General features: G+C 45.2%; 1 protein-coding gene across 4 annotated transcripts in view; it reads right to left on the bottom strand.

The window, feature by feature from the left end:
* Window positions 1-27,535, bottom strand: part of TRMT2A (tRNA methyltransferase 2 homolog A) — a 65,574-nt gene that overhangs the window by 33,539 nt on the left and 4,500 nt on the right. For all 4 annotated transcript variants that reach the window (XM_069215279.1, XM_069215276.1, XM_069215278.1 and 1 more), the window contains exons 2-6: window positions 13,010-13,880; window positions 11,372-11,480; window positions 10,838-11,019; window positions 10,116-10,230; window positions 4,388-4,503 (exon numbers count right to left, since the gene is read on the bottom strand). In XM_069215279.1, the coding sequence (XP_069071380.1) occupies window positions 4,388-4,503; window positions 10,116-10,230; window positions 10,838-11,019; window positions 11,372-11,480; window positions 13,010-13,836 (1,349 nt within the window). In that variant the 5' untranslated portion in view covers window positions 13,837-13,880. The remainder of the gene's footprint in view (window positions 1-4,387; window positions 4,504-10,115; window positions 10,231-10,837; window positions 11,020-11,371; window positions 11,481-13,009; window positions 13,881-27,535) is intronic.

The raw sequence follows: 27,535 nt of genomic DNA, 5'->3' as shown, positions 1-27,535 counted from the left end.
GTTGTGTTGTGTCAACAGATCTGGCCTGTTGGGCAATTTGATGCAGGGTACTACTGATAGGTCTAGCAGCGTTGTGTACCAGGGTTGCCTTGCCCAAGTTGGTGCTATTAATATGAGTTTGAGTTTGTTTTGACTGAGTTTGTTTACCAGGTAAGGAAGGAGAGGGAGAGGAGGAAAAGCGTAAGCAAATATCCCTGACCAGTTCATCCATAGGGCATTGCCTTGGGACTGTTTGTGTGGGTATCTGGATGCGAAGTTTTGGCATTTTGCGTTCTCCTTTGTCGCAAACAAGTCTATCTGAGGTGTTCCCCAGAGTTTGAAATAAGTGTTCAGAATTTGGGGGTGAATTTCCCATTCGTGGACCTGTTGGTGATCTCGAGAGAGATTGTCTGCGAGTTGATTTTGGATCCCTGGTATAAATTGTGCTATTAGGCGAATTTGGTTGTGAATTGCCCAACGCCAAATCTTTTGTGCTAGCAGGCTTAACTGCGTGGAGTGCGTCCCCCCTTGCTTGTTTAGATAATACATTGTTGTCATGTTGTCTGTTTTGACGAGAATGTATTTGTGAACTATTATTGGCTGGAAAGCTTTTAGTGCTTGAAAAACTGCTAGAAGTTCTAGGTGATTTATATGCAGTTTTGTTTGATGTACGTTCCATTGTCCTTGTATGCTGTGTTGATCGAGGTGTGCTCCCCACCCTGTCATGGAAGCATCTGTTGTTATTACGTATTGTGGCACTGGGTCTTGGAAAGGCCGCCCTTTGTTTAAATTTATGTTGTTCCACCACAGAAGAGAGAGGTAAGTTTGGCGGTCTATTAACACCAGATCTAGAAGGTGACCCTGTGCTTGTGACCATTGTGATGCTAGGCACTGTTGTAAGGGCCTCATGTGCAGTCTTGCGTTTGGGACAATGGTTATGCATGAAGACATCATGCCTAGGAGTTGTAATATCATCTTTGCTTGTATTCTTTGTGTTGGATACATGCGTTGTATGATGGTATTGAAATTTTGAATTCTTTGTGGACTTGGAGTGGCTACTCCTTTTGATGTGTCTGTTATGGCTCCCAGGTATTGTTGTACCTTGCGCGGCAGAATTTTGGATTTTGTGAAATTGACGGTGAACCCTAGTTTGAAGAGGGTTTGTATGATATGATTTGTGTGATTTGAGCACTCTATTAACGAATGGGCCTTGATTAGCCAGTCGTCTAGATATGGGAACACATGTATTTGCTGCCTTCTTATGTGTGCAGCGACTACCGCTAGACATTTGGTAAAGACTCTTGGTGCGGTTGTTAATCCGAAAGGCAGTACCTTGAATTGGTAATGTATTCCCTTGAATACAAACCTTAGGTATTTCCTGTGTGATGGGTGTATTGGTATATGGAAATAAGCATCCTTGAGGTCTAAAGTTGCCATGTAGTCGTGTAGTTTTAGCAATGGCAATACTTCTTGTAGTGTGACCATGTGAAAGTGGTCTGATTTGATGAAAGTGTTCACTACTCTGAGGTCTAGGATTGGTCTCAGCGTTTTGTCCTTCTTTGGTATCAGAAAGTACAGTGAGTAAACTCCTGTGTTTATTTGTGTGTTTGGCACTAATTCGATTGCATTCTTTTGCAATAGTGCCTGCACTTCTATCTCCAGGAGATTGGAATGGTGTGTTGTCAAATTTTGTGCTTTTGGTGGTATGTTTGGAGGGAATTGTAGAAATTCTATGCAATAACCATGTTGGATAATTGCTAGAACCCAAGTGTCTGTAGTGATTTCCTCCCATGCTTTGTAATAATGACTTATTCTTCCCCCCAATGGTGTTGTGTGGAGGGGGTGAGTGACATGTGAGTCACTGTTTAGTAGTAGGGGTTTTGGGGCTCTGAAATCTTCCTCTATTCCTAGGGAATTGCCCTCCTCTATATTGTCCCCGAAAACCTCCTCTATACTGTCCCTGGTAACTGGACGGTGTTGCTTGTGAGGTGCTGGCTTGTGTGCTCTGCCCCCGAAACCCCCCTCGAAAGGGTGTTTTACGGAATGTGCTGTAATTCCCTCTGCTCTGCGGGGAGTAGAGTGCGCCCATGGCTTTGGCAGTGTCCGTATCTTTTTTGAGTTTCTCAATCGCTGTGTCCACTTCTGGACCGAACAGTTCTTTTTCGTTAAAAGGCATATTGAGAACTGCTTGTTGAATCTCTGGTTTAAATCCAGACGTTCGGAGCCATGCATGCCTTCTGATAGTTACAGATGTATTAATTGTCTGTGCAGCTGTATCTGCAGCGTCCATGGAGGAGCGGATCTGGTTGTTGGAAATGGTCTGTCCCTCCTCAACCACTTGTTTTGCCCTATTTTGTAAGTCCTTGGGCAGATGTTCAATGAGATGTTGCATCTCGTCCCAGTGGGCTCTGTCATAGCGTGCAAGTAGTGCCTGGGAGTTCGCGATGCACCACTGGTTTGCAGCTTGTGCTGCGACTCTCTTACCAGCTGCATCGAACTTGCGGCTTTCTTTATCTGGGGGTGGTGCATCTCCAGATGTGTGGGAGTTGGCCCTTTTCCTAGCTGCTCCTACAACGACAGAGTCTGGTGGCAGCTGTGTAGTGATGAAAACCGGGTCTGTAGGAGGCGCCTTATACTTTTTTTCCACCCTTGGTGTAATTGCCCTACTTTTGACCGGCTCCTTAAAGATTTCTTTTGCGTGCCGGAGCATACGCAGGCTTTGGTATGAGCTGTGGGTGGAGGAGAGTGTGTTGAATAAAAAATCATCCTCGACCTGTTCTGAGTGGAGGCTTACGTTGTGAAATTGTGCTGCTCTAGCCACCACTTGAGAATACGTGGTGCTGTCCTCTGGTGGAGATGGCTTCGTAGGGTATGCCTCCGGGCTGTTATCTGACACTGGGGCGTCGTATAGGTCCCATGCGTCTTGATCTTGGTCACCCTGACTTATGGTGGTGTGAGCTGGGGAGTGTGATGGAGTTTGTGCTGGTGAGACGTTAATCACGGGCGGAGGAGAGGGTGGTGGGGTAACTCTTTTCACCACTTTTGGTTGTGGTGTCTGTTCAGTTTGGAACTCCAACCTTCTCTTTCTTCTAATGGGGGGAAGGGTGCTTATTTTACCTGTCCCCTGCTGTATGAAAATACGCTTTTGCGTATGGTCCACATCAGTTGATTGTAGCTCTTCCTCAAACCTATGCTTTTGCATTTGGGAGGTTAGCGAGTGCTCTTCTGTATAAGAGCCTGAAGCTGGGTCGCTTGCAGTTTGTTTCGGGATCGAAACCCTGTCTGCGTGTTTTTTCGGCTCCGAGGTGACTTTTTTCATTTTCGGGGCCGAAACCTCTCGGCGTCGATCTTCTTCGGTGCCGCTGTCTCGGCGTCGAGCCGTGTCCACACCGGTATCTCGGTGTCGAGGCTTGTCTCCAGCACTTTCTCGGTCCCGAGAAGGCTGCGTGCCGGTGTCTCGACCGGAGTCGGACGATCTCGGCACTGTTTGGGCCTTTTTCGGTGCCGACGGTCGGTCACCGAATTTATGGGTGGAGCCATGGCCTGAAGGCAGTGGCGTCCCCTGGGCCTTGTAAATCTTCCTCTGTGTGGTTTTCGACGTCTTACTCACGGTTTGTGTATCGTCGAATCCTTCGGAGTCCGATTCTTGGATCGAAAAGGATCCCTCCTCTTCTTGTTCCTCGAACTCCCGGTGGGCTGTCGGCGCGGACGCCATCTGAAGTCTTCTGTCTCGACGGTCTCGGAGAGTTTTTCGGGACCGGAACGCACGACAGGCCTCGCAAGTGTCTTCGCTGTGCTCAGGTGACAGGCACAGGTTACAGACCAAGTGTTGGTCTGTATAGGGGTATTTATTGTGGCATTTGGGGCAGAAACGGAACGGGGTCCGTTCCATCGGCGTTGTTCAGCACGTGGTCGGGCCGACCAGGCCCCGACGGGGGATCGAAAAACTACCCCGAAGGGCACCGGAGCTCTTCGATCTTCGATGCGGTGTTGAATCTAACTACGCCGATCCCGAACGCAACAATACCGACGAAAATCTTCCGAAATTAGCTATCTTTCCGTTCCGAAACTCGGAGCGACAGGAACACGTCCGAACCCGATGGCAGAAAAAAAACAATCGAAGATGGAGTCGGCGCCCATGCGCAATGGAGACAAAAGGAGGAGTCACTCGGTCCCGTGACTCCAAAGACTTCTTCGAAGAAAAACAACTTGTAACACTCCGGCCCAACACCAGATGGCAAGCTATTGCAAAACATGCGTATCTACAGCGACAGATGCCATCGAACAGTAATGATTCTCAATGTTCTAAATAAGGTGGCTGGTGGGGGGGAATGGGAAGTGGCTTGGATATTAGAAGTAAAGCTATTTTCGCCTTAGAGGCAACAGCCACACTGCGCAGTGATCATACCTTTGGCCTTCTCTGGCAAAATAAAGTGAAGTCACTCCGCAGTCCTTGCCTTCCGCCTCCATGAAGAATCTTGCCAAAGTTGCCTTCAAGCCTGCTAAATCTTCTTCACTTAATTTCTAAAATAAATAATTGAAAGGGATCATCACTTGAATTCACGTATTCGCTGAAAACTTTTCTATTGATAACTAGAATTGCTGTAATCATGGTGGCTTGGGGCATGCTAGGTGCCACCTTGGAAATGCACATCTCAAAATCGGGATGAAGAAAATGACAGTGTATGAAGACATTATTATATAGGTTGATATGACTGACAGTTTTCATACCATACAATTGTTGTCAGCACACATTTTGTAATGCAAAAACAGAGACCCTGATTTCGATCAGCCTGGAAAAGGTAGTGATCTTTATCGGACCCGATATAGTCCAACTGAGCAAGTAACATCCATATGGTAACTGCCCTCTAATTGCCATATCATGCAGATTTTTGTACTTACAGCAGAAACATCTGCATGTTCCATTATTTACCAAGCAATATCCCCACATACAATTTCAGCAGGTTTGACCTGCAGAAATTGACCAGTGGAAAAATGCAGGAAATATCGGTCTCATCACACTACCAGCAATCGTGATACGTGCTATAAAAGGGTATAACGCATAAACTGTTAATAATCAGGCAGACGCACGACCATAATGTGAAGTATAACTGAAATCTGCACCACATTCCTATGGATTCTGTTTGTATTGCGAATAAATGTAGCATTTAAAATAAATAGACGTGCCATTCCAATGTCACTATTCCTGCAAGGCCTACACCATTGTTGAGGAAACAAACACCACTTTAACCTGCTTTTCTCATGTTGACTAATTCAGCATGGTGATGTACGACATACTCAACACTGTATCTTAAAGCTGTTCAATTTTAGACAAATATCTTTGAATAACCCATCCATCACTGCAGTCAATAATTTCTGCACACAGTCAACCACACTTCCTTTGAATTAATTTCCTCTGCTTCTATCCCTTTCTATTACTCAAACTGGGTTTCTAGTTTGACTTTATGCAAGAATGCCTTCCAGCTATGTATTCAGGTCACACTTTACATACAAACATAGGCACTGCATTAGTGTCCGATTTGATCTCTGCACCTAGTCACATGCACCACACTCTACATCACCAGGTTTGACAGGTCTTTGACCCCAAGTGCACCCCCAAGAATTTGTTTAGCCCCTCCAAGTAGGAAATGCTTTCACCCTTGACTTTCTCATTATTTAAAAAGTGACCAAGAACACTTGCTGAATAAGATTATGCAATAAAATACTATATTTTAGGACATATTCAAATTGTTTCATTTCCTACTGATGAACTTTATTGACCCCTAAAACACCATAATTCTAGATTATGGTTCCTTAAAAATCTTAAAATGACCCCCACTTTCCTTAAGTAAAACATTTGATTGTCGGGGCCTGGGCTACCTCTATTTTCGAAATGACTAATTATTTAGGATTTTTAAAAGGCATACTAACAGCTCACCCTCCCAGAGTATCCGACGTCACCATATGGGTCAAAACCCATGGTGCTTGTAAGAAGCTGGCTCTGTATATAGTGCACCAAAATAAAGTACACTGCGTGAAGGGTCCAGGCAAACCCAAAGGTATCACAGACGCACAAATGACACCACAAATGCTTTCTTTTTGGGTAGTGTGGTCGAGCAGTTAGGCAAATCAGAGGGTAGTGCTAAGCATGTAAGGCAACACTCCTACAGTTAAGTGAGACGCTCACTTAGTAAAGAAATCCGACACCAATTTATAAAAGTAACACGTACTTTTATATAACTTTTGATAACAAGATCATCAGATTCAGGTGAGTACTTTGAGATAGGAATTTTAACAGTTTTTGAAGGGCGACACTTTTTGCAATTTTGGGATGTGGTAATGTTATCCTACGGGGGTGAAAAACATGTACTGCAGTCGAACACTTTGCAGCAACTTACGGGACTGTTCTCCGGGATTTAAGGTGAGTCTGGGGCAGGATCCAAAGCCACACAAACAGATCATCTCCAGAGACTCTGGGTCATCCTAGTGCAGAGGTGTGTTACAGCGTGGGGTGTCCCATTCACTTCAATGGGAAACGATCTGATCAGGAAGCTGCTGCAAGTTGGGACTCGAAGGCTAGTCCGGGAGAACACACGGGGGCTGGTCTACTTTTCCTCAGGCTGTGGGGCACAGGTGCACTGGTTTCTTCTGGCGTCGGGTCGAGTGATGGAGTTACTTGCGGCTGCTGGGGTGCCTACAGAAACAGTCTGCAGGTGTGGACTGGGGGACCAATCTGACCAAGTCAACAAGTGGGCTCAGGTCTAATGAGGCTGGGAGACGTGTGGATACCCTTGGTCCTCTTCTCGCAGTCCAGGGTGGACGGGTGCAGAGGTGTCCTGAGGCGTTGGCTCTTTGTCTTCAGGTCACTCTCAGTTGCGGGTGGGATTGAGGGAGGAGTCTGCAGAAACAGGTTGGGTCGCTTAGAGTGGCGCAAGCTGGGCTGCAGCTCTTAGGGACCTTCTGCAGTACCTAGGCCCCAGGTACCAGAAGACTTACAAGAGGTGCTGCAGGGCTTGGTCACTTGGGGATCACGTGACCAGGTGTCTTGTTTTGTTGAAGGAACAGTGGCACTGGGGAGCCGGTTGGCAAGAACCCAGTGCACTTCAGTCAAAGTTGCATCAAAAAACAGGCAAAAAAGTGTGTGGGGCAGGGTGGTGCTGTAACCAGAACCCATCTTCCCACAGTGCGGATACACAATAATCCAGAATTAAGTATTTTTTGCCTTTGCCAACCTTGAAAAGCCAAAATAAAAGTTAATGTACAATTATTGTTTTTTGATTTCCATTAAACCTCCCCTGTCAGTTGCCATCTTGCAAGCAATGCTGAAGGCCTTTATCTGACGTAGGGTTCCCATGTTTGCAGCCAGAGAAAATCAAAGGATTTAGTGGTTTACGGGTTTTGGAACAGCCAGGTCTTCGAAGCATTTCTGAACACTTTTTTCATTAGGAGAATGACATAAGGTACATAACAAAACCTGGAAATGCATGAAAAGTGACAGACTACTTTAAAATGTACCCGCTTCTCAGCAGGTAGCCAGTGCAGCATTACGAGGGAAGAGGCCATCGCCTCCCGCCTGAGAATACGGAAGAGGAGTCAAGATGCTACATTCTGGATTATCTGTAGTCTATTTAGCACTGTTTTAGTGGCTCCAGATGGAGCAAACTTATATAGTGATGTGAGCATCACATGAAGTACAGTTTTCTGACTGCCACTTGGGAGCATGCATAAAATCTCAGTGTTTGCCAGTTCTACTACATCATCTCCTATGGGCCTAAAGGAGTATAGACTGGTACCCAATATTCTAAAAGATGTTATGTTACAGTAGCCAAAGTGGAAGGGGGGCTAAGCGTGTTTGAAAAGTGGGATAAATGCCCTGGTTCTTCTTTGAGAAAAAAAACAACTGGCTTATTCTTTCTTTAAGATGGCGTCTAACCAAGATGCTGGCTTTTTAGAGGATGAACCGGAAGGGCACTTAGAGGAGACACATTTTTTAGGGCTGCCAAGTGCAACAAACAAATGGAAATGTAAAGAATGTTCTCTCTCTATAGATTAGCACAGAATGGAGACTGGACACAAAATCCTTAGACAACATTAGGCTTAAGATCAGTCTCAGGCACACACAGCACAAAGGGATGACACAAGGGGTGCTGGAGAAAGTTACTGTAGCCTCTACCAGCAGATTGTGACTCAAATATAGGAGCTCAGTCTGAATGATCCTTCAGGTCCCGATTACAGCCACAATAGCCAAAGTCAGAGGTCAAAACTCAGTGCTTCAGAGTGTATTGCTTTTTCTCCCAGTAATTAAGCAGCCTAGATTTTGCTTCTGCATTGCGATAAATAGATTAGTTTAAGCATCTGCCTTTCCCCTGTTGACAGGGCCAGGACCACTAATTGGTAGTTAACTCACATATGCACCATAGGTGGTGGACATCACTAATTGAGCACATCATATTCTATTGAATATCCATAAATTGTCCCACATTTGCCTAAAGAGAATAGGAAGCTCCTTTTGCAGACCATAGTGCTGCCCAAGTCAGAATATCACAACCGCATATCTAAATGGCTCCCCAAACTGTAAGGAAAATTTACATAATGGGGCAAAACATGGCTAAAGATAATCTGATCATATTTTCACTTTGAATCAAAAATTGTACTGGCAGTTCAGAGATCTGCAAATTCATTAACAAGTGCTCTAGTTTGCCAGAATTCTTCAGCGATACTGTATGTATTTTCTATTGAATCATCAGCTCAGCTTGTAGGAACCAAAGGAGTCAGAATGTCCAATGATGACCTAGGACAAGAAGCACTGGAAAATCTGATATGTCCTGCCAGTGAAGCCTAGCGGCTTTGCCAATGCTTTGCATCTCCGTCAGATGGCTGCAGTGCATGCACATAAAAAAAGGCCATTGCATAAAGATTTTATATGAAGTGTAAGAAAAATCATTATATGATGTCTGTCCCACATTCTTGTGCATGCAGGGGATAACGTGGGATGGTTATCCTTATGATTTTAAGTAAAATGTGAGTTTCTGGTAGCAGTGTGTATATATACACACCAAGCCCTCATAAAAAGATTAACATATAAATACAAAATAAAGAAAAGAAATAACACAAGAGATGGCTTGCAAAATGAGAGCTGCCTGGTAGCAGTGGGAAGCGTCAGGCCCTCATGAACAAAATTAAAAAAAGAAAACAAAATGTGTTTTTTGGGGGGGAGGGGCTGGCAAATACAAGTAGACTAGTACAGTGTGCAGCTGCAGTGTCCTTCCACAAGAAATGTTTTACATCGCACTGGTGATGTGGAATGGAGTGAGGGATGTGATGCCCTCGCAGTGTGTGCTGGAGGACAAATAGCCCCTAATGGGACAAATAGCCCCTAATGTCAGGATCCAAGTGAACCAATCAGAAACATGGTAAAGCAGATGTGCTCCAAAGGCGGGATGGAAGAACAGGAAGGAAACCCTTTAAATAAGGGGCAGAGAACCCAGACAGACAAGGAAAGCACCCAATACCGAACAAGGGGCTGACCCAAAGTCCATCTATGTGGACTGTACTGAAGACAACAGATCCTTGATAACAAAGCAGCTAAACCTGTCTGTAGGTCAAAACCGAAGGAAGAATTAGAGGCAGGAAACATTTACTAGAGTATAAATAGGAAGCATGGTCTATTGGTTATGTTTTGGCTAGTAGCAGTAGACCAGAGTAGTAGTCAGTTTCTCCACTTGATCAAATTAAATCAGCAAGGACAACTTAATTCATCAACGTCTGCTCCATATGCTCTTTTAAAGGGTTTAATGTTTTTATTAAGTGCTATCTAAGCTGGACTTGACAAAAACAGTTCTTAAATAAAGAGGGAGAAGACAGTGTAAGCAAAATGACCAAACATACATACCTGTCAAGAACTGGAAAATTAATCCAAGCAAACTGATGTGGAGAATTTTGCAATAATACTTATTTTTGGCTGCCACCCAAAAGGTAACCAGTTTACTACACACAAGGCGTATATTAAAATGTGGTTGACCTGAATGGTATTAAACCACCTCGGATTATAGCCCATAAGAACAAAATCGGGCTTGGAAGAGATCCCAAAGAGAAACAGGACTACAATTCACACGACCAGGGGATGTTATTTGTACCTGTGGATTAAAATGTGCAATCACCATAATCTGACCAGTTTTGCTCATGCGGACAGTCAGCTGCCTCCAGTGTCCTTCATAGGTTTCTGGACTGTAAACAGAGTATGGTGTAGACCTGCAATGGCAAAGAGTGACATTAAGGCACGAGGGCTGCTGAGGTTTCCTGAGCCACACTCCAACATAACGAAATTATGCTGGACAATGCTGCAAACAGAAACAAGCACATGCACCAATCAGAATGTGGGCAATAACTACTGTGATTTGGCAGCAGAGAAAGCTTTCTGAAAACAATGTTGCTATTCACACTACATGTGGCTGGAGCAGGTTTGTGAACAGAGTGATCATTCTGTCAATTTCCTCTTTGCCACTCACTTTTGTGAGACTGTAGTCGCCAGACTCCAGAAGGGGGTAAATGCAAGCTTTATTGAAAAGACAAACTGAGTGATATAAGACTTTATGCACGATTCCTAAATTTTAGAAGACCATGCACACAAAGAATAGTGACACACACAGCACTATACCAGTCAATTAACAACTGAGAGAGCCCACACCAGCCAACAATAAATCTTAAAGCAGCACTACTTTCGAAAATGAAGGTAAATTTAATTTGCTTTAGTTTCCCCACACTGCTCAGCCCTTTACACTTTTGATAACTTAAATCAAGAATGTGATGGTAGAGCCTCATTTTTCATTCTGGCGAAGCCACATTATTTGACTCTCACCTGATGTAATCTTGAAACGCCTTCACAACTGTTTTCATGGCAGCAGGAATGTGGATGGTGTTATATGGTTCCACCACGGCACATGTTCCACCCTTGTACTTGCTCAGGCGACAACCCACAGTTTTGTCTTCCTGGTTGGCACCAACACCAATTAAGAACTCGCATTTGTTGCGATATTCGGTCTGTGGCGGAAGACAACCCAAAAGGTTAACTCAGAGAAGCTCAACTGCAGAAATTAAGTCAGAAGATCCCAAAAATACACACACTTTTTTGGGGGGAGTGTGGGGTAAGGGGGAGTAGTGTAAACTGAACTTATTCATGAACGAGACTTAGGAAGGGCTGTGGTGAAGATCTGGTGCAAATGGCTGAAGGCCCTGCCTGTGAGTAGAAAGTACTGATGTGGCCCACCAGAACCTCGATTTGTGCAAGTAACTTTAATTTTACTAACAGAATAAAAGTAAAAAACTGTAATATAAAATAAGCTGAACTGAACATAATGCACCATAAACAATACTGTGCGCGGACGTGCAATACCTGAACAGGGGAAGGTTTCACTCCCTCAAATGGACAACAAAGGTCGTTGTTTTTCTGCTTCTGCAGGAAAAGCCACGGCAAGAGAGCCTTGTTGTTCTTTGCAATTTCCCTGGAAGAGCAAAGAATATTGCAGTTCATGCTATTGTCGGAGGACTCATTTCAAACTAGCAATTTTATCTGTTCTAACGACGACTTGTGAGGTGAGTGTTGGAGAACTGAAAAGACATCACTGTGGAACCAATCTGACTTTTTTCATATTTGTGCTCTGCGGATCGCACAATGTTTCTAGCAACTGCGCTTCACCATTTTCAACAGAAGGAAAACATTAGCAGAAATTAAGGGCAGAGCTCCTGGCTGAGACCACCCGCCACTGCAATCGCTGAAGTCCGGTCTACTGCAGCCAGCTCTGACCCAGTTCACTGCAGCTAGCTGTGGCACCACCCACAGCAGCCTTTCGAGACCCTGTAAGCTGCAAAAACTCAAATTCTTATTTTGCACATTGCCCATTCGCCTGGAGGCCTTGTACAATCCAGTCCTGTGCAGCCCTTGGATTCAAAGAACTTTCTTTGTCAAATATTTCAGTTATGCTTTCAAATGGGGGTTTATTAATCAGTTTTTTGGGGACCATGCTCGCCTGGTTTCTGACAGACACTGCCTTCAGTCTCTCCTGCCGTCTATAAAGGAGGACTCAGTAATAATAATAGTTCCACTTTGCGCTACGCTTTGATGTAAATGTATGCAGTATACTCTTAACCCACTCGCTATATGCCAGGTCAGAACATAATTTTAACACACAAGAAAGAAATACGTAGGAGAAGCATGTGAGAAAAAGGAAAGAGTTACTGGACATATTCTCTAGGTAAAATTTCTCTTATTCTTGGTGGGATTCTTCTCCCACATTTAGAATTGGGACTGTATGTAGGCCTAACAAGTCACTGTGATTAAGTCACCCAGAGCATCAATCTTGCCGGCATTCTGCTAAGAGGCCACTTTGCCTATACCTTGGAAACCAGAGTATGATTACACCTTTGTTGTTTGTTTACTCCTCCTAGCCTAAGGTAAACCCTTCTACAGTTCCCCATGTTGCACAAAAAGTTTACCTACGTTTGCCAGGTCCAAATTATATTATCTATATACCGATTTGTCCACAGTTATCAATAGATCTACCCACATCTGGTTATACCACCCGGCCCTTACCTGTATAACACCCCATATGCTCATATCAGACCTTATAAAAGATGGGCTTTGGTGGTGAGATCTTCCCTTCATTTGTTTCTGAACCGTGACTAATGCTCAAATCCGAAATCCTCTCTCACCCCATTAGCAGGGAGAGGCAAGCGTGGATAACTTTGGGTGAAGTTTTACATAAATCCATCACTCAGAGTCCCAAATTTCACAATTCCCCTCCTAAATTTATAATTTTTAACTTCCCCAAAAATATGACAAAAACAAATCTGCAGAAACAAAGCGACAACATATTTCTTCGACGTTTGTTCTAGTTCTAAACACATCCAGCCTTGAACCACCAACTAGTATGTATCCCTCATCATGCAGCGATTATGTCAGTGCCCTGATATTAGGATACTCTAAACGAATACTGACTTGGTCTTGTTAGGAAAAATGTTTGGAGGTAATTACACTGTTAGTTTGTGCAGAACTTGTCTGCAATCCTCTTCTTTCTTCTTCAGCTGCCCCTCGTAGGGAATATTCCACAGAGGCGTCACCACATCTGCAATCTGCTTGTTGAGGGTCCCCACATCCGCTGCTTCTGCCACAGCGGGCCGCTTGGCCTCAGAGTGCTCCAGCCCCTCCAATTCCTTTTTCCTTTTCTTTGCAATAGGGTCGGCCTTTGGCTTGGCAAGCATGACACTTAGGTTCCTGTTCTTCCACATCACCCCATGAAGGACTTTCATTGCTTTGTCTCGCTCCTCCTCACTTTTAAAAGTCACAAATGCAAATGTTTGCCTACCAAAAAGCTTGATCTTGTGAGGGTTGAGTCCATATTTGGTGAGGAACTTCTTGACATCATTGAAGCCAATGTACTTGGGAAGGTTCCTAATTTCGACTTTAAATATCTCTGATGTGAATAGATTGTCCTTTATATAGCGGTACATACTAGAATCCTTGACAGTTCCATCGGGCTCACTGCCTTCCTGAATTTCTTTCACCAGATTATCCTTTGGATCTCCACCTTCTGCTGCCATAAGGACACTTTGACTGCTACCTTTAAGTTCTTCTGCAATTGTGTTTTCATGATCAGCCACCGCTTTAGGTTCTGCTTCCACCAAATCATTATCACGTTTCTCATGGTCATCTTTTATTGCATTACCACCAGAGCCATTTCCAAGCGCATCTGTCACAACATTTTTCCCATCACAATGTTTCAGTTCGTCTTTTACCAGATCAGGACCACCGTCATCTTGGTTATTAGCTTTCACTGAAGTTTCTTCTTCCTCTGAATTCATTCTCCTTTCTTTCTGCTGACCAGTACATCAAGTTGTCTTCAAACCTGGAGGTATAGAATGGACATTTCTGAGTTCCACATACAAATGGAAATAAAACGTTAAAGATCAATGTGACACTTGTGTTTATCTTGTCAGTGTTAGCAAACGTTTCACTACAGGTCTTGCGTTTCCTGCAACACTTTCCTCCAATTTCTGGCATTTATTTATTTATGGAACTTCTAAAATGGCTACCTAAATAAACAAATCAAATGGTATATGTGGAGAACTCTGGCATTAGGCAGTTCCACAATCAAACTAAAATGTAACAACTGTTTGCTACAAGGAGTCAACATAACGCATGTGAAATTCTAAAGTCTAAAGAACTTTCTGACCTGAAGCAGTTATTTTTTTCATAAAACACGTTAGCTGAGTTATGTACTGATCTGATCCTGATCCTTTGCATATGCAATGGGAGATATACCATCATATTGCCAGCGTTTAACGGTGCACAACAAGCTAGGAAGTCGCTGGTTTAGTTACCTGAAGAATGTGAGTAGACACTGCAATAAACCAAGAAGTTAGGACTAGAAGACTCCTAAGTGATTCAACTATATATTTAACACATCTTCTACAATCTCAAATCTCTGTTTTTCCTTTTGTGAGTTACCACCTTTCTGTGCTGTGTGCAATGTAGGATTGAATAACATGGGGAACTAGTCAAAGAAAGTTATTCCAATATAGAGCCACCATGGAGCTGAACATAGGGCCACATTAGGAATTCTGACCCATCCTGATAGTTTGCCACTCCTGGGGAACACCTTCTCTCCAACCTATTAAAACATTAATCACATCCTTTCTTAAACTCTTTAACCAAATTAGTTATGCCAATGCACTCTTCTCTACATCACTGTACTCTATGCCAGTCTACATCACTGCACTCTAACACTCTACTCTGCAAAACTGCACTCTCCGCCACTGAACTCTTTGACACTCTAGTCTGCACTACCCCACTGCACTGTATGCTACTCCTCACCACTTTATACCATTTACCTCTACTTTGCACTTAATACCACTGCACTAAAAGCAATGGGACTCTGTGTCATTGCACTGTACGCCAAGCAACTGCACTGTGCGCACACCACTCTACGATGTGCAACTCCCCTTCACCATGCACCACTCAAATCTATGCCACTGCATTCTACAATGCTGCACTGTACACTGCTGAATTCAACGGCACTGCACTCTACACCACTATACCCTGAAATAGTCTATGCCAATGCACTCTACACCAGTCTGCTCTACTCTACACCACTTTACGTGACTCCACACTATGCCACTCGAACACATGACATTCTGTCACTCCATAACACCCTACTCCACTCGTCACCATTCCACTTTACAACTCTCTACGCCACTCTCCTCTTCGCCATTAGCTTTTAGCCATGGTGGACAGCAGCCACGCAGGTTAACATGGCAAAAACACATTAGAAAAGACAATAGCCAAGACGAGGCCTATTGGCTTTGCCAATGCTTTGCTCATCTACAACGTTTGTTATTAGTGCTTCTTTTTCAACAGCTGTTTCCCATTGTCTTTCCTTAACAGCACTGTGAGTCACCCAGTCCCGGAATTTCTAGATGAGCCCACCAAACAAACCTCCGAAGAGACACAGTCCATCTATATAATTATTTGATGATATTGCCATGGATGCTAAAAACATTTGATGGGGAAAGAAAAAAGGCATTATAATTGAACTTGCTTGGAAAAGAAGCTCAACAAATGTATGAGCACTTACCTCTTTGTAAACCTCCAACCTGAACAGCTTCTGGCAATTATAATCACTATGTGGTAGCCATTAATAGGCTGAAGTTAAATTCAAGGGAGAACCATGCATGATGATGGAAGTACACAAATTATGTACACACCAACAACTGCATATTGACATGATTGATGCTTATGTAGCAGTGTTCCACATTTTAGCTTCTCAAAGGGATCTTGATGGACATTTAAACCTGTACATCAGCAACTAAACAGTTGTTCATTGTTACAAGAGGAAAATTCAAGCCCAGTTAATAGACTGGAATCCCTCCTTGAAAGAAACTGTTGATATTGTCAAAAGTGGTGACAATGCTGTTTCTTCTATTAAAATAATGTCCAAAGGAAAACACCCCAAGAACAAGTCTGTGCTGTCAGGCTTAACCCCTTCGCTGCCAGGCCTTTTCCCCCTCCTGTGCCAGGCCTTTTTTTGCCTATTTGGGGCAGTTCGCGCTTAGGCCCTCATAACTTTTTGTCCACATAAGCTAACCAAGCCAAATTTGCGTCCTTTTTTTCCAACATCCTAGGGATTCTAAAGGTACCCAGACTTTGTGGGTTCCCCTGAAGGAGGCCAAGAAATTGGCCAAAATACAGTGAAAATTTCGTTTTTTTCAAAAAAATTGGAAAAAGGGGCTGCAGAAGAAGGCTTGTGGTTTTTCCCCTGAAAATGGCATCAACAAAGGGTTTGCGGTGCTAAACTCAGCAGCTTCCCAGCTTTCAGGAACAGGCAGACTTGAATCAGAAAACCCGATTTTTCAACACAATTTTGGCATTTTACTGGGGCATACCCCATTTGTGCAATTTTTTGTGCTTTCAGCCTCCTTCCAGTCAGTGACAGAAATGGTCATGAAACCAATGCTGGATCCCAGAAACCTAAACATTTCTGAAAAGTAGACAAAATTCTGAATTCAGCAAGGGGTCATTTGTGTAGATCCTACAAGGGTTTCCTACAGAAAATAACAGCTGAAAAAGAAAAATATTGAAATTGAGGTGAAAAAAACATCAATTTTTCTCTACTTTTTACTCTGTAACTTTTCCCTGCAATGTCAGATTATCGAAAGCAATATACCGTTACGTCTGCTGGACTCCTCTGGTTGCGGGGATATATAGGGTTTGTAGGTTCATCAAGAACCCGAGGAACCCAGAGCCAATAAATGAGCTGCACCCTGCAGTGCGTTTTCATTCTATACCGGGTATACAGTAATTCATTTGCTGAAATATAAGGAGTAAAAAATAGCTATCAAGAAAACCTTTGCATTTCCAAAAAGGGCACAAGATAAGGTGTTGAGGAGCAGTGGTTATTTGCACATCTCTGAATTCCGGGGTGACCATAGTAGCACGTGAATTACATGGAATTTCTCAAATAGATGTCTTTTTTACACACACCCCTATATTTGGAAGGAATAAATGTAGAGAAAGACAAGGGGCAATAACACTTGTTTTGCTATTCTATGTTCCCCCAAGTCTCCCGATAAAAATGATACCTCACTTGTGTGGGTAGGCCTAGCGCCCGCGACAGGATATGCCCCAAAACACAACGTGGACACATCACAGAAAACAGAGCTGTTTTTAGCAAAGTGACTACCTGTAGATTTTGGCCTCTAGCTCAGCCGCCACCTAGGGAAACCTACCAAACCTGTGCATTTCTGAAAACTAGAGACCTAGGGGAATCCAAGGAGGGGTGACTTGTGTGGCTCGGACCAGGTTCGGTTACCCAGAATAATTTGCAAACCTCAAAATTTGGCTAAAAAAAACACATGTTCCTCACATTTCTGTGGCAGAAAGTTCTGAATTTGAGAGGAGCCACAAATTTCCTTCCACCCAGTGTTCCCCCACGTCTCCCGATAAAAATGAGACCTCACTTGTGTGGGTAGGCCTAGCGCCCGCGACAGGATATGCCCCAAAACACAACGTGGACATATCACAGAAAACAGAGCTGTTTTTAGCAAAGTGACTACCTGTAGATTTTGGCCTCTAGCTCAGCCGCCACCTAGGGAAACCTACCAAACCTGTGCATTTCTGAAAACTAGAGACCTAGGGGAATCCAAGGAGGGGTGACTTGCGGGGCTCGGACCAGGTTCTGTTACCCAGAATCCTTTGCAAACCTCAAAATTTGGCTAAAAATACACATGTTACTCACATTTCTGTGGCAGAAAGTTCTGGAATCTGAGAGGAGCCACAAATTTCCTTCTACCCAGCGTTCCCCCAAGTCTCCTGATAAAAATGATACCTCACTTGTGTGGGTAGGACTAGCGCCCACGAAAGGAAAGGGCCCAAAACACAACGTGGACACATCACATTTTTTTATAAAAAGCAGTGCCTACCTGTGGATTTTGGCCTGTAGCTCAGCCGACACCTGAGGAAACCTAGCAAACCAGTGCATTTTTGAAAACTAGAAACCCAGGGGAATCCAAGATGGGGTGACTTGCGGGGCTCTGACCAGGTTATGTTACCCAGATTCCTTTGCAAACATCAAAATTTGGCCCAAAAAACACTTTTTCCTCTCATTTCGGTGACAGAAAGTTCTGGAATCTGAGAGGAGCCACAAATTTCCTTCCACCCAGCGTTCCCCTAAGTCTCTCGATAAAAATTGTACATCACTTCTGTGGGTAGGCCTAGCGCCCACAAAAGGAAATGGCCCAAAACACAACGTGGACACAACATATTTTTTCACAGAAAACAGAGGTGTTTTTTGCAAGGTGCCTACCTGTGGTGTTTGGCCTGTAGCTCAGCCGGCCCCGGGGGGGGGGGGGGGGGGGGGGGGGGCAGAAATGCCCTAAAATAAATTTGCCCACCCAACCCCCACCCCCCCCCCCCCCGGGAGCGACCCTTGCCTACGGGGTCGCTCCCCTTGCGTGACATTGGCGCCAAAAAACAAATCCCCGGTGCCTAGTGGTTTCTGCCCCCTTGGGGGCAGGTTGACCTAAACTCAGCCAATCTGCCCCCAAGGGGGGCAGAAATGGCCTAAATACAATTTGTCCCCCAGAGGAGCGACTTTTGCCTGATGGGTCGCTCCCCATCTCAAAAAAAAAAAAAAAAAAAAAAAAAAAAAAAAAAAAAAAGAAAAATTCCCCTGGCGCCTAGAGGTTTCTGCCCCCCCCGGGGGCAGATCGGCCTAATAATAGGCCGATCTGCCCCCGGGGGGGGGGGGCAGAAATGGCCTAAAATAAATTTGCCCCCCCAACACCAACCCCCCTCCGGGAGCGACCCTTGCCTACGGGGTCGCTCCCCCTGCGTGACATTGGCGCCAAAAAACAAATCCCCGGTGCCTAGTGGTTTCTGCCCCCTTGGGGGCAGATTGACCTAAAATCGGCCAATCTGCCCCCAGGGGGGCAGAAATGGTCTAAATACAATTTGCCCCCCAGGGGAGCGACCCTTGCCTGATGGGTCGCTCCCCATCTCTAAAAAAAAAAAAAAACACACAAAAAAAAATTGCCCTGGCGCCTAGAGGTTTCTTCCCCCCCTGGGGGCAGATCGGCCTAATAATAGGCCGATCTGCCCCCAGGGGGGGCAGAAATGGCCTAAAATAAATTGCCCTCCCCCCCAGGGAGCGACCCTTGCCTAAGTGGTCGCTCCCTTTGCGTGAAATTCACGCAAAGAAAAAACTCCCTGGTGTCTAGTGGTTTCTACCCCCCTTGGGGGCAGATTGGCCTCATCAAAATAGGCCAATCTGCCCCCAAGGGGGGCAGAAATGGGCAAAATATCATTTTCCCCCAAGGGGAGCGACCCTTGCCTAAGGGGTCGCTCCCCACCCAAAAAAAAAAAACGAAACAAAAAAAAAAAAATGGTCCCTGGTGCCTAGAGGTTTCTGCCCCCCCTGGGGGCAGATCGGCCTAATAGTAGGCCGATCTGCCCCCAGGGGGGCAGAAAAGGCCTTCCCGAAAATATGCCCCCCTGGGAGCGACCCTTGCCCAAGGGGTCGCTCCCTTTTGTCAATAACAATAAAAATAAAAAATAATCCCTGGTGTCTAGTGGTTTCTACCCCCCTTGGGGGCAGATTGGCCTCATCAAAATAGGCCAATCTGCCCCCAAGGGGGGCAGAAATGGCAAAAATATAATTTTCCCCCAAGGGGAGCGACCCTTGCCTAAGGGGTCGCTCCCCACCTCAATAAAAAAAATGAAAAAAAAAAAAAAAAAGGGTCCCTGGTGCCTAGAGGTATCTGCCCCCAGGGGGGGGGGGGCAGAAAAGGCCTTTTAAAAAAAAATGCCCCCCCCTGGGAGCGACCCTTGCCCAAGGGGTCGCTCCCTTTTGTCAATTTCAAAGAAAAAAAAAAAATCCCTGGTGTCTAGTGGGGTTTCAAAAAACCCTCGGAGGGACTTCAAAGGGAAGGAAATACTTTTCCTTCCCTTTGAAGCCCCTCCGGGCCTCCCAAGTGATTGAAAAAGAAATGCTTTTGCATTTCTTTTTCAATCGCGCTGGCCCCTGTGACACATCAGCGCGCGCTGACGTCACAGGGGGGGGGTGGGGGGGGTCTGGGGTGGAAGGGGAAGGTCTTCCCCTTCCATCCCCGACTTGGGGGGGGAAGGGGGGTGCACGGGGGCGCGCTAGCGCGCCCCCAAGTTCCCCTGTGCCATGGACGAGATGATCTCGTCCAAGGCACAGGGGAACTGTAGCCTTGGACGAGATCATCTCGTCCAAGGCACCCAAGAGGTTAAAACATTTCTAATAAAAATGTAAATAAGTCAAAAGACTAATGTAAAATTTTAAATTACAGGATTCCAACATAAGCCAACAAGTGAGGGTCACACGCACATCTGGCAACTCAAAACCCTTTCCAGCATTAGGCAAGAAATGTTTAAAATGTTGTCTCTGTATGAAATGATAGATTAAATATATTAAAGAATTTGTTGCTAAAAAAAGGGATTATTATTTTGGGTGTGTGACTACCGACCTCAAGAATTATCACAATTCTCGTCAGGGTGAACCATCAAAGTTACTAAATTAACCTGAGGTCAACCTCCTGGTATCTATGTCACAGAGCAGACAGACTCACAAGGCCAACAGAGGGGTGATTTATTAATATTTAAATTTGAGGTTTTCAGCTGTCAGAAGGATTTATTTTGGCAGGTCGAATTGCAGGATTTATAATTATAGTCTGGCTACAATTGTACACTGTAGTTGATGGTACAATGGGTGCTGCAGTCCACTAGTAGCATTTAACTTCCAGCCCCTGGGCACACCTTATACCATATACTCCATTTATTAGGGATTTAAAGGTAAGTTAAATATTTCACGTAAGTGTATGGCAATTCAACCATGTTTGAAGGGGGAACAGAGGCACTTTACTACTGGTTAACATGGATAAAATGCATAGAGCCCTAAAGCCAATAAAACACACAGCCCCCAAAAAAAGAAAACCATCTGGGGCGACCACACAGAATTGGCAGATTTCCTACAACCATGATAATGAGTCCAAGTTCATTGGAAAGGCTTGTTCAAACAATAGAGCACTCATTGCATGATATCTATTACTCAGAATAGCTCAAGATTGGTTAAAAATATTGATTCTGGGCCATATGTTCCTCCTCCATGTGATATCCTCATTGATAACATAAAACTAGAACATAGGCAGAATCTGGTTCCTCTTGCACTGTTATTTCTGATATGTTATTTGCTAATAATAGGGTATGGAAATCTTTGTTTGAACCCATTATTAGAGCTGTCTCAGATTATGGTGATATCATCGACTTATTAGGGTTTTTTGTTGTGGACACTCAGTTTAAAGAAAATATCTGTCAAGGCAAAATGTATGTTTCTCATCAAGGTGAACATTTATTGAGTTGGAGGCATCAAAGTTACTTAGGAATGACTTTGAAAGGTGGCATGGACATACCCATTTTGTATTCGTCAGTGAATATTTCTATTGGTGCTAAGAATTCTTAATAAAAACAATTAAGAAAAGTGAAAGGATTTCCACATTAACTCAAATTAAATGACAACTCCACGCTGATCAAATGTCAAAATTAACTCATGAATGGCTCTCTTCCTTAATGCTCAATAAGTGTAAAGGAGGCAGGGCTCGAAAAATCATTAAAATGTTACTAGACCTGCAGGTTAAGTAACTTATATAATCTACTCGACCTAACTGTAATGTACTTGACCCGTAAAAGGGTCTCAAATTGTGTGATCCTAGGCAAATAGTTTACGGAGACGCATTTTTTCTTAATTCTCACATATGATTGCACCTTCAAATATGTGAGCTCAGCATTTCTGCAGTAAAAAAAGTATTTTGTTTGATTAAGTAGACTAAACTTTGCTGCATGCATCAGAAGAATCTAGCTCACATACCCATGAGGTCTAGCCCACATAACCTAGGACATACAGGGAGTGCAGAATTATTAGGCAAGTTGTATTTTTGAGGATTCATTTTATTATTGAACAACAACCATGTTCTCAATGAACCCAAAAAACTCATTAATATCAAAGCTGAATATTTTTGGAAGTAGTTTTTATTTTGTTTTTAGTTTTAGCTATGTTAGGGGGATATCTGTGTGTGCAGGTGACTATTACTGTGCATAATTATTAGGCAACTCAACAAAAAGAAATATATACCCATTTCAATTATTTATTATTACCAGTGAAACCAATATAACATCTCAACATTCACAAATATACATTTCTGACATTCAAAAACAAAACAAAAAAAAATCAGTGACCAATATAGCCACCTTTCTTTGCAAGGACACTCAAAAGCCTGCCATCCATGGATTCTGTCAGTGTTTTGATCTGTTCACCATCAACATTGCGTGCAGCAGCAACCACAGCCTCCCAGACACTGTTCAGAGAGGTGTACTGTTTTCCCTCCTTGTAAATCTCACATTTGATGATGGACCACAGGTTCTCAATGGGGTTCAGATCAGGTGAACAAGGAGGCCATGTCATTAGATTTCCTTCTTTTATACCCTTTCTTGCCAGCCACGCTGTGGAGTACTTGGACGCGTGTGATGGAGCATTGTCCTGCATGAAAATCATGTTTTTCTTGAAGGATGCAGACTTCTTCCTGTACCACTGCTTGAAGAAGGTGTCTTCCAGGAACTGGCAGTAGGACTGGGAGTTGAGCTTGACTCCATCCTCAACCCGAAAAGGCCCCACAAGCTCATCTTTGATGATACCAGCCCAAACCAGTACTCCACCTCCACCTTGCTGGCGTCTGAGTCGGACTGGAGCTTTCTGCCCTTTACCAATCCAGCCACGGGCCCATCCATCTGGCCCATCAAGACTCACTCTCATTTCATCAGTCCATAAAACCTTAGAAAAATCAGTCTTGAGATATTTCTTGGCCCAGTCTTGACGTTTCAGCTTGTGTGTCTTGTTCAGTGGTGGTCGTCTTTCAGCCTTTCTTACCTTGGCCATGTCTCTGAGTATTGCACACCTTGTGCTTTTGGGCACTCCAGTGATGTTGCAGCTCTGAAATATGGCCAAACTGGTGGCAAGTGGCATCGTGGCAGCTGCACGCTTGACTTTTCTCAGTTCATGGGCAGTTATTTTGCGCCTTGGTTTTTCCACACGCTTCTTGCGACCCTGTTGACTATTTTGAATGAAACGCTTGATTGTTCGATGATCACGCTTCAGAAGCTTTGCAATTTTAAGAGTGCTGCATCCCTCTGCAAGATATCTCACTATTTTTGACTTTTCTGAGCCTGTCAAGTCCTTCTTTTGACCCATTTTGCCAAAGGAAAGGAAGTTGCCTAATAATTATGCACACCTGATATAGGGTGTTGATGTCATTAGACCACACCCCTTCTCATTACAGAGATGCACATCACCTAATATGCTTAATTGGTAGTAGGCTTTCGAGCCTATACAGCTTGGAGTAAGACAACATGCATAAAGAGGATGATGTGGTCAAAATACTCATTTGCCTAATAATTCTGCACTCCCTGTATTTTACTTTACTAAAAACATTGCCATCAGGGCAGGAGTGTTTCTCAGTTTGTATAAACACACAATTTTAATATATTACTAAACCATGATGTGGTAACATATTGTCATCTACACACAGTAACTTTCCAAGAAATGTCCAAAAATCTCTCCACTAACAGATCTACTGATAAAACTATATAGTGTTTTAACAATCTGTGAAAATTGGGTTTCAGAAAACATATCCTTTGCACATCAACATGTAAAGTATTCTGATTTGTTTTCATCCCACAATCAATCAATCAATCAATCAGAGCACTTGTATAGCGCGCTACTCACCCGAAAGGGTCTCAATGCGCTTGGGGAGGGGGGCCGCTACTGCTCGAACAGCCAGGTCTTGAGTTGTCTCCTGAAGGCGAGGTGGTCCTGGGTCCGCCGAAGGTGGATGGGGAGGGAGTTCCATGTCTTGGCCGCCAGGTAGGAGAAGGATCTGCCTCCGGCGTTGGCTCTTCGGATGCATGGTACGGTGGCGAGGGCGAGGCTAGCGGATCGTAGCTGGCGGGCGGGCGTGTGGAAGGTCATGCGGTCGTTGAGGTACTTGGGGCCCAGGTTGTGGAGAGACTTGTGTGCGTGGGTGAGGAGTCTGAACGTGATTCTCTTGTTGACGGGGAGCCAGTGCAGGTTCCTCAGGTGGCTGGAGATGTGGCTGCGTCGAGGGATGTCCAGGATGAGTCAGGCGGAGGCGTTTTGGATTCGTTGTAGTCTTTTCTGTAGCTTGGCTGTGGTTCCGGCGTAGAGGGTGTTTCCGTAGTCCAGCCGGCTGGTGACGAGGGCCTGGGTGACCGTCTTCCTGGTTTCGATCGGGATCCATCGGAAGATCTTGCGGAGCATGCGGAGGGTGTGAAAGCATGAAGAGGAGACGGCGTTGACTTGTCTAGTCATCGAGAGGGAGGAGTCCAGGATGAAGCCCAGGTTGCGTGCGTGGTCTGTCGGCTTGGGGGAGGTGCCCAGGGCTGGGGGCCACCAGGAGTCGTCCCATGCGGAGGGTGATGGTCCAAGGATGAGGACTTCCGTCTTGTCTGAGTTCAGTTTCAAGCGGCTGTTCTTCATCCACTCTGCGACGTCTTTCATCCCTTCGTGGAGGCTGGTTCTGGCGGTGTCGGGGTCTCTGGTGAGGGAGAGGATCAGCTGGGTGTCATCGGCGTAGGAGATGATGTTGAGGTTGTGTTGGCGTGCGATGGCAGCAAGAGGTCTCATGTAGACGTTGAAGAGGGTGGGGCTGAGGGATGATCCTTGCGGGACGCCGCAGATGACTTCGGTGGCTTCGGAACGAAACGGGGGGGAGGCAAACTCCCTGTGTTCTTCCAGCGAGGAACGAGATGATCCACTTCAATGCCTTCTCTTGGATGCCGGTGTTGCTGAGGCGTTTGACTAGGGTGAGGTGGCAGACAGTGTCGAACGCGGCGGAGAGGTCCAGGAGGAGGAGTGCTGCTGTTTCCCCGTTGTCGAGAAGGGCTCGGATGTCGTCGGTGGCTGCGATGAGGGCGGTCTCGGTGCTGTGGTTGGCTCTGAAACCGGACTGCGAGGGGTCGAGGGATCCATTCGTCTCGAGGAAGGCGGCAAGCTGTCTGTTGGCGATCTTCTCGATGACTTTGGCAGGAAAAGGGAGGAGCGAGATGGGGCGGAAGTTTTTGAGGTCGGTGGGGTCCGCTGTTGGTTTCTTCAGTAGGGCGCTGAGCTCGGCATGCTTCCAGCTCTCCGGGAAGGTGGTGGTGTCGAAGGAGGTGTTGATGACGTCTCGGAGTTGGGGTGCGATGGTGGAGTCGGCCTTGTTGAAGACGTGGTGGGGGCAGGGGTCAGTCGGAGAACCGGAGTGGATGGTGTTCATCGTGCGGGCTGTGTCTTCAGTGGTCACTGCGGTCCAGGTGCGGAGGGTCGTGGTGGGGTGCGTTGGTTCGACGGTTGGGTGCGGGGATGGTGTGCCGAAGCTGTTGTGTATATCGGCAATCTTGCGGTGGAAGAACGAGGCGAGGGAGTCGCAGAGGTCTTGTGAGGGGGTGATGTTGTTGTTGCCGGTGCTGGGGTTGGAGAACTCCTTGACGATGCTGAAGAGTTCCTTGCTGTCGTGGGTGTTGTTGTCCAGTCGCTCCTTCAGTGATTTCTTCTTGGTGGTGCGGATGAGCAAGGGGTGCTTGCGGGTCGCGTGTTTGAGGGCGGTCATGTTGTCAGTGGTCCGGTCGTGTAGCCAGGCTTTCTCGAGGGTGCGGCAGGTCTTTTTGGAGTCCTTGAGTTCGTCGGTGAACCAGGGGGCCTTCGTGCCTCTGGGTTTGCTGGGAGGGTTCTTCAGTGGTGCGAGGTCGTCGGCGCAGGCTGTCAGCCATTGCGTGAAGTTGCGGGCAGCTTCGTTGGGGTCCGGTGTGCTGGCAGGTGGGTTCTGGCTGAGGGAGGTGGTGAGCTGGTCGGCGGTGATCCTGCTCCAGCTTCTGTGGGGAGCCTGTTGCGGGTGGTGGTGGGTAGTGGTTTTCCTGAAGCTGAAGTGGACGCAGCTGTGGTCGGTCCAGTGAAGTCCGGTGGAGTGGTTGAAGGCGATGTGCTTGCTGGATGAGAAGACGGGGTCAAGCGTGTGGCCGGCGTAGTGGGTGGGGGTGTTGACCAGTTGCTTGAGTCAGAGGTTGGCGAGGTTGTCCAGCAGGGCGATGGTGTTGCGGTCCATGTTGTTTTCCAGGTGGAAGTTGAGGTCCCCTAGGAGGATGTAGTCGGCGGAGGGGAGGGCGTGTGGGCTGATGAAGTCCGTGATGTCTTCGCTGAATTGTGTGCGTGGTCCCGGGGGTCTGTAGATGAGGGTGCCTCTGAGGGTCGTCTTTGGGTCGGTGTGGATCTGGAAGTGGAGGTGTTCGGCGGCGAAGGTGTCGTCGGCGTCGGTCGTGATGCGGATGGTGTTCTTGTGGATGATGGCGATCAAAAATATTTAAAAAATGGCTTTCACAACTACTGAAATATATTTTGAAATGTTTTCACAGTTGACTTAGTAATTTAAATGTTGTGTGTTAGGAAAAACCTGACACCCTATATCCTTTTATTTTACATTCTAAGCAGCAGGTCACACAGTTCACCTTACAAAGTCCTGGAACTCTGCAGTCAGAAGGAAAATTAATTGTAAGAAAAAACAACTTTTGACCTTTGTCTGTAAACACAGGTCAAATGTGACATAAGAACAAGATTTAAAGGCATCTTTTATTGCCCTTCCACTTTTCAACTGAACAGAGCACCTTTTCAGTTTCAGCTCACCAGAAGGGACCAGTACGTATTAAAAATAGCTCGACCTGATCAAATAACACTTGTCAATGCGAGTGGTTGAGTGATTTTGAGAGCCCTGGGAGGAGTTATACAACCTATGCAATTGTAACAGTAGGCACCCCCGATAAATTTGGCAAAGAACAAAAACAAAAATAAGAAGATTTAAGATTGTGTGTGGATTTACAATCCCTTAAAATGCAAATACTGGTTGTCATCTCTTCCCTAAGATACAGGATATAACTTCAAAACACAGGGCAATGTATCATCAGATTGAATTAACAGGTATTTGCAGACATCTCACCACCTTTGTGATCCTCACCCATAGTATTCTAGATGTGTTACTCATTTATCTTCACATACCATTGCCATGTGTAAGTTGATAAAAAAAAAAGTCAATTAATTTGGTCTTATGAGTTGGTCTAAGATGTTATCAAGATTAAAAAAAGTTGATCCTACATGTCCCAGCACTCACTCATTTCTCAGAGGAGATCTGCAAAGTTGCATTGGTTTGGATAATGGGCTTTTCTAAAAATCTAACTAAAAACAAAAATTGGAGCCTACCAATACTTGTGCATTAAGGTCATCATCCGATGCTGAAAAAAGATACTATTTAATCAAAAGAAAGGCTTTCGGATGTCTGTGGGCGACTGAATATTTCAATGGGGTAAACGTTTTATACTTAGAAAAGATCAAAAGCCATTCCTTTTTTTATTGTCAAAAAAATGGGATAGGTACGGCTAGTTACAGAT

This window comes from Pleurodeles waltl, chromosome 11 (genome assembly GCF_031143425.1).
Source record: "Pleurodeles waltl isolate 20211129_DDA chromosome 11, aPleWal1.hap1.20221129, whole genome shotgun sequence".
NCBI lineage: Eukaryota > Metazoa > Chordata > Amphibia > Caudata > Salamandridae > Pleurodeles > Pleurodeles waltl.
This window is presented reverse-complemented; position numbering and strand designations above follow the sequence as displayed.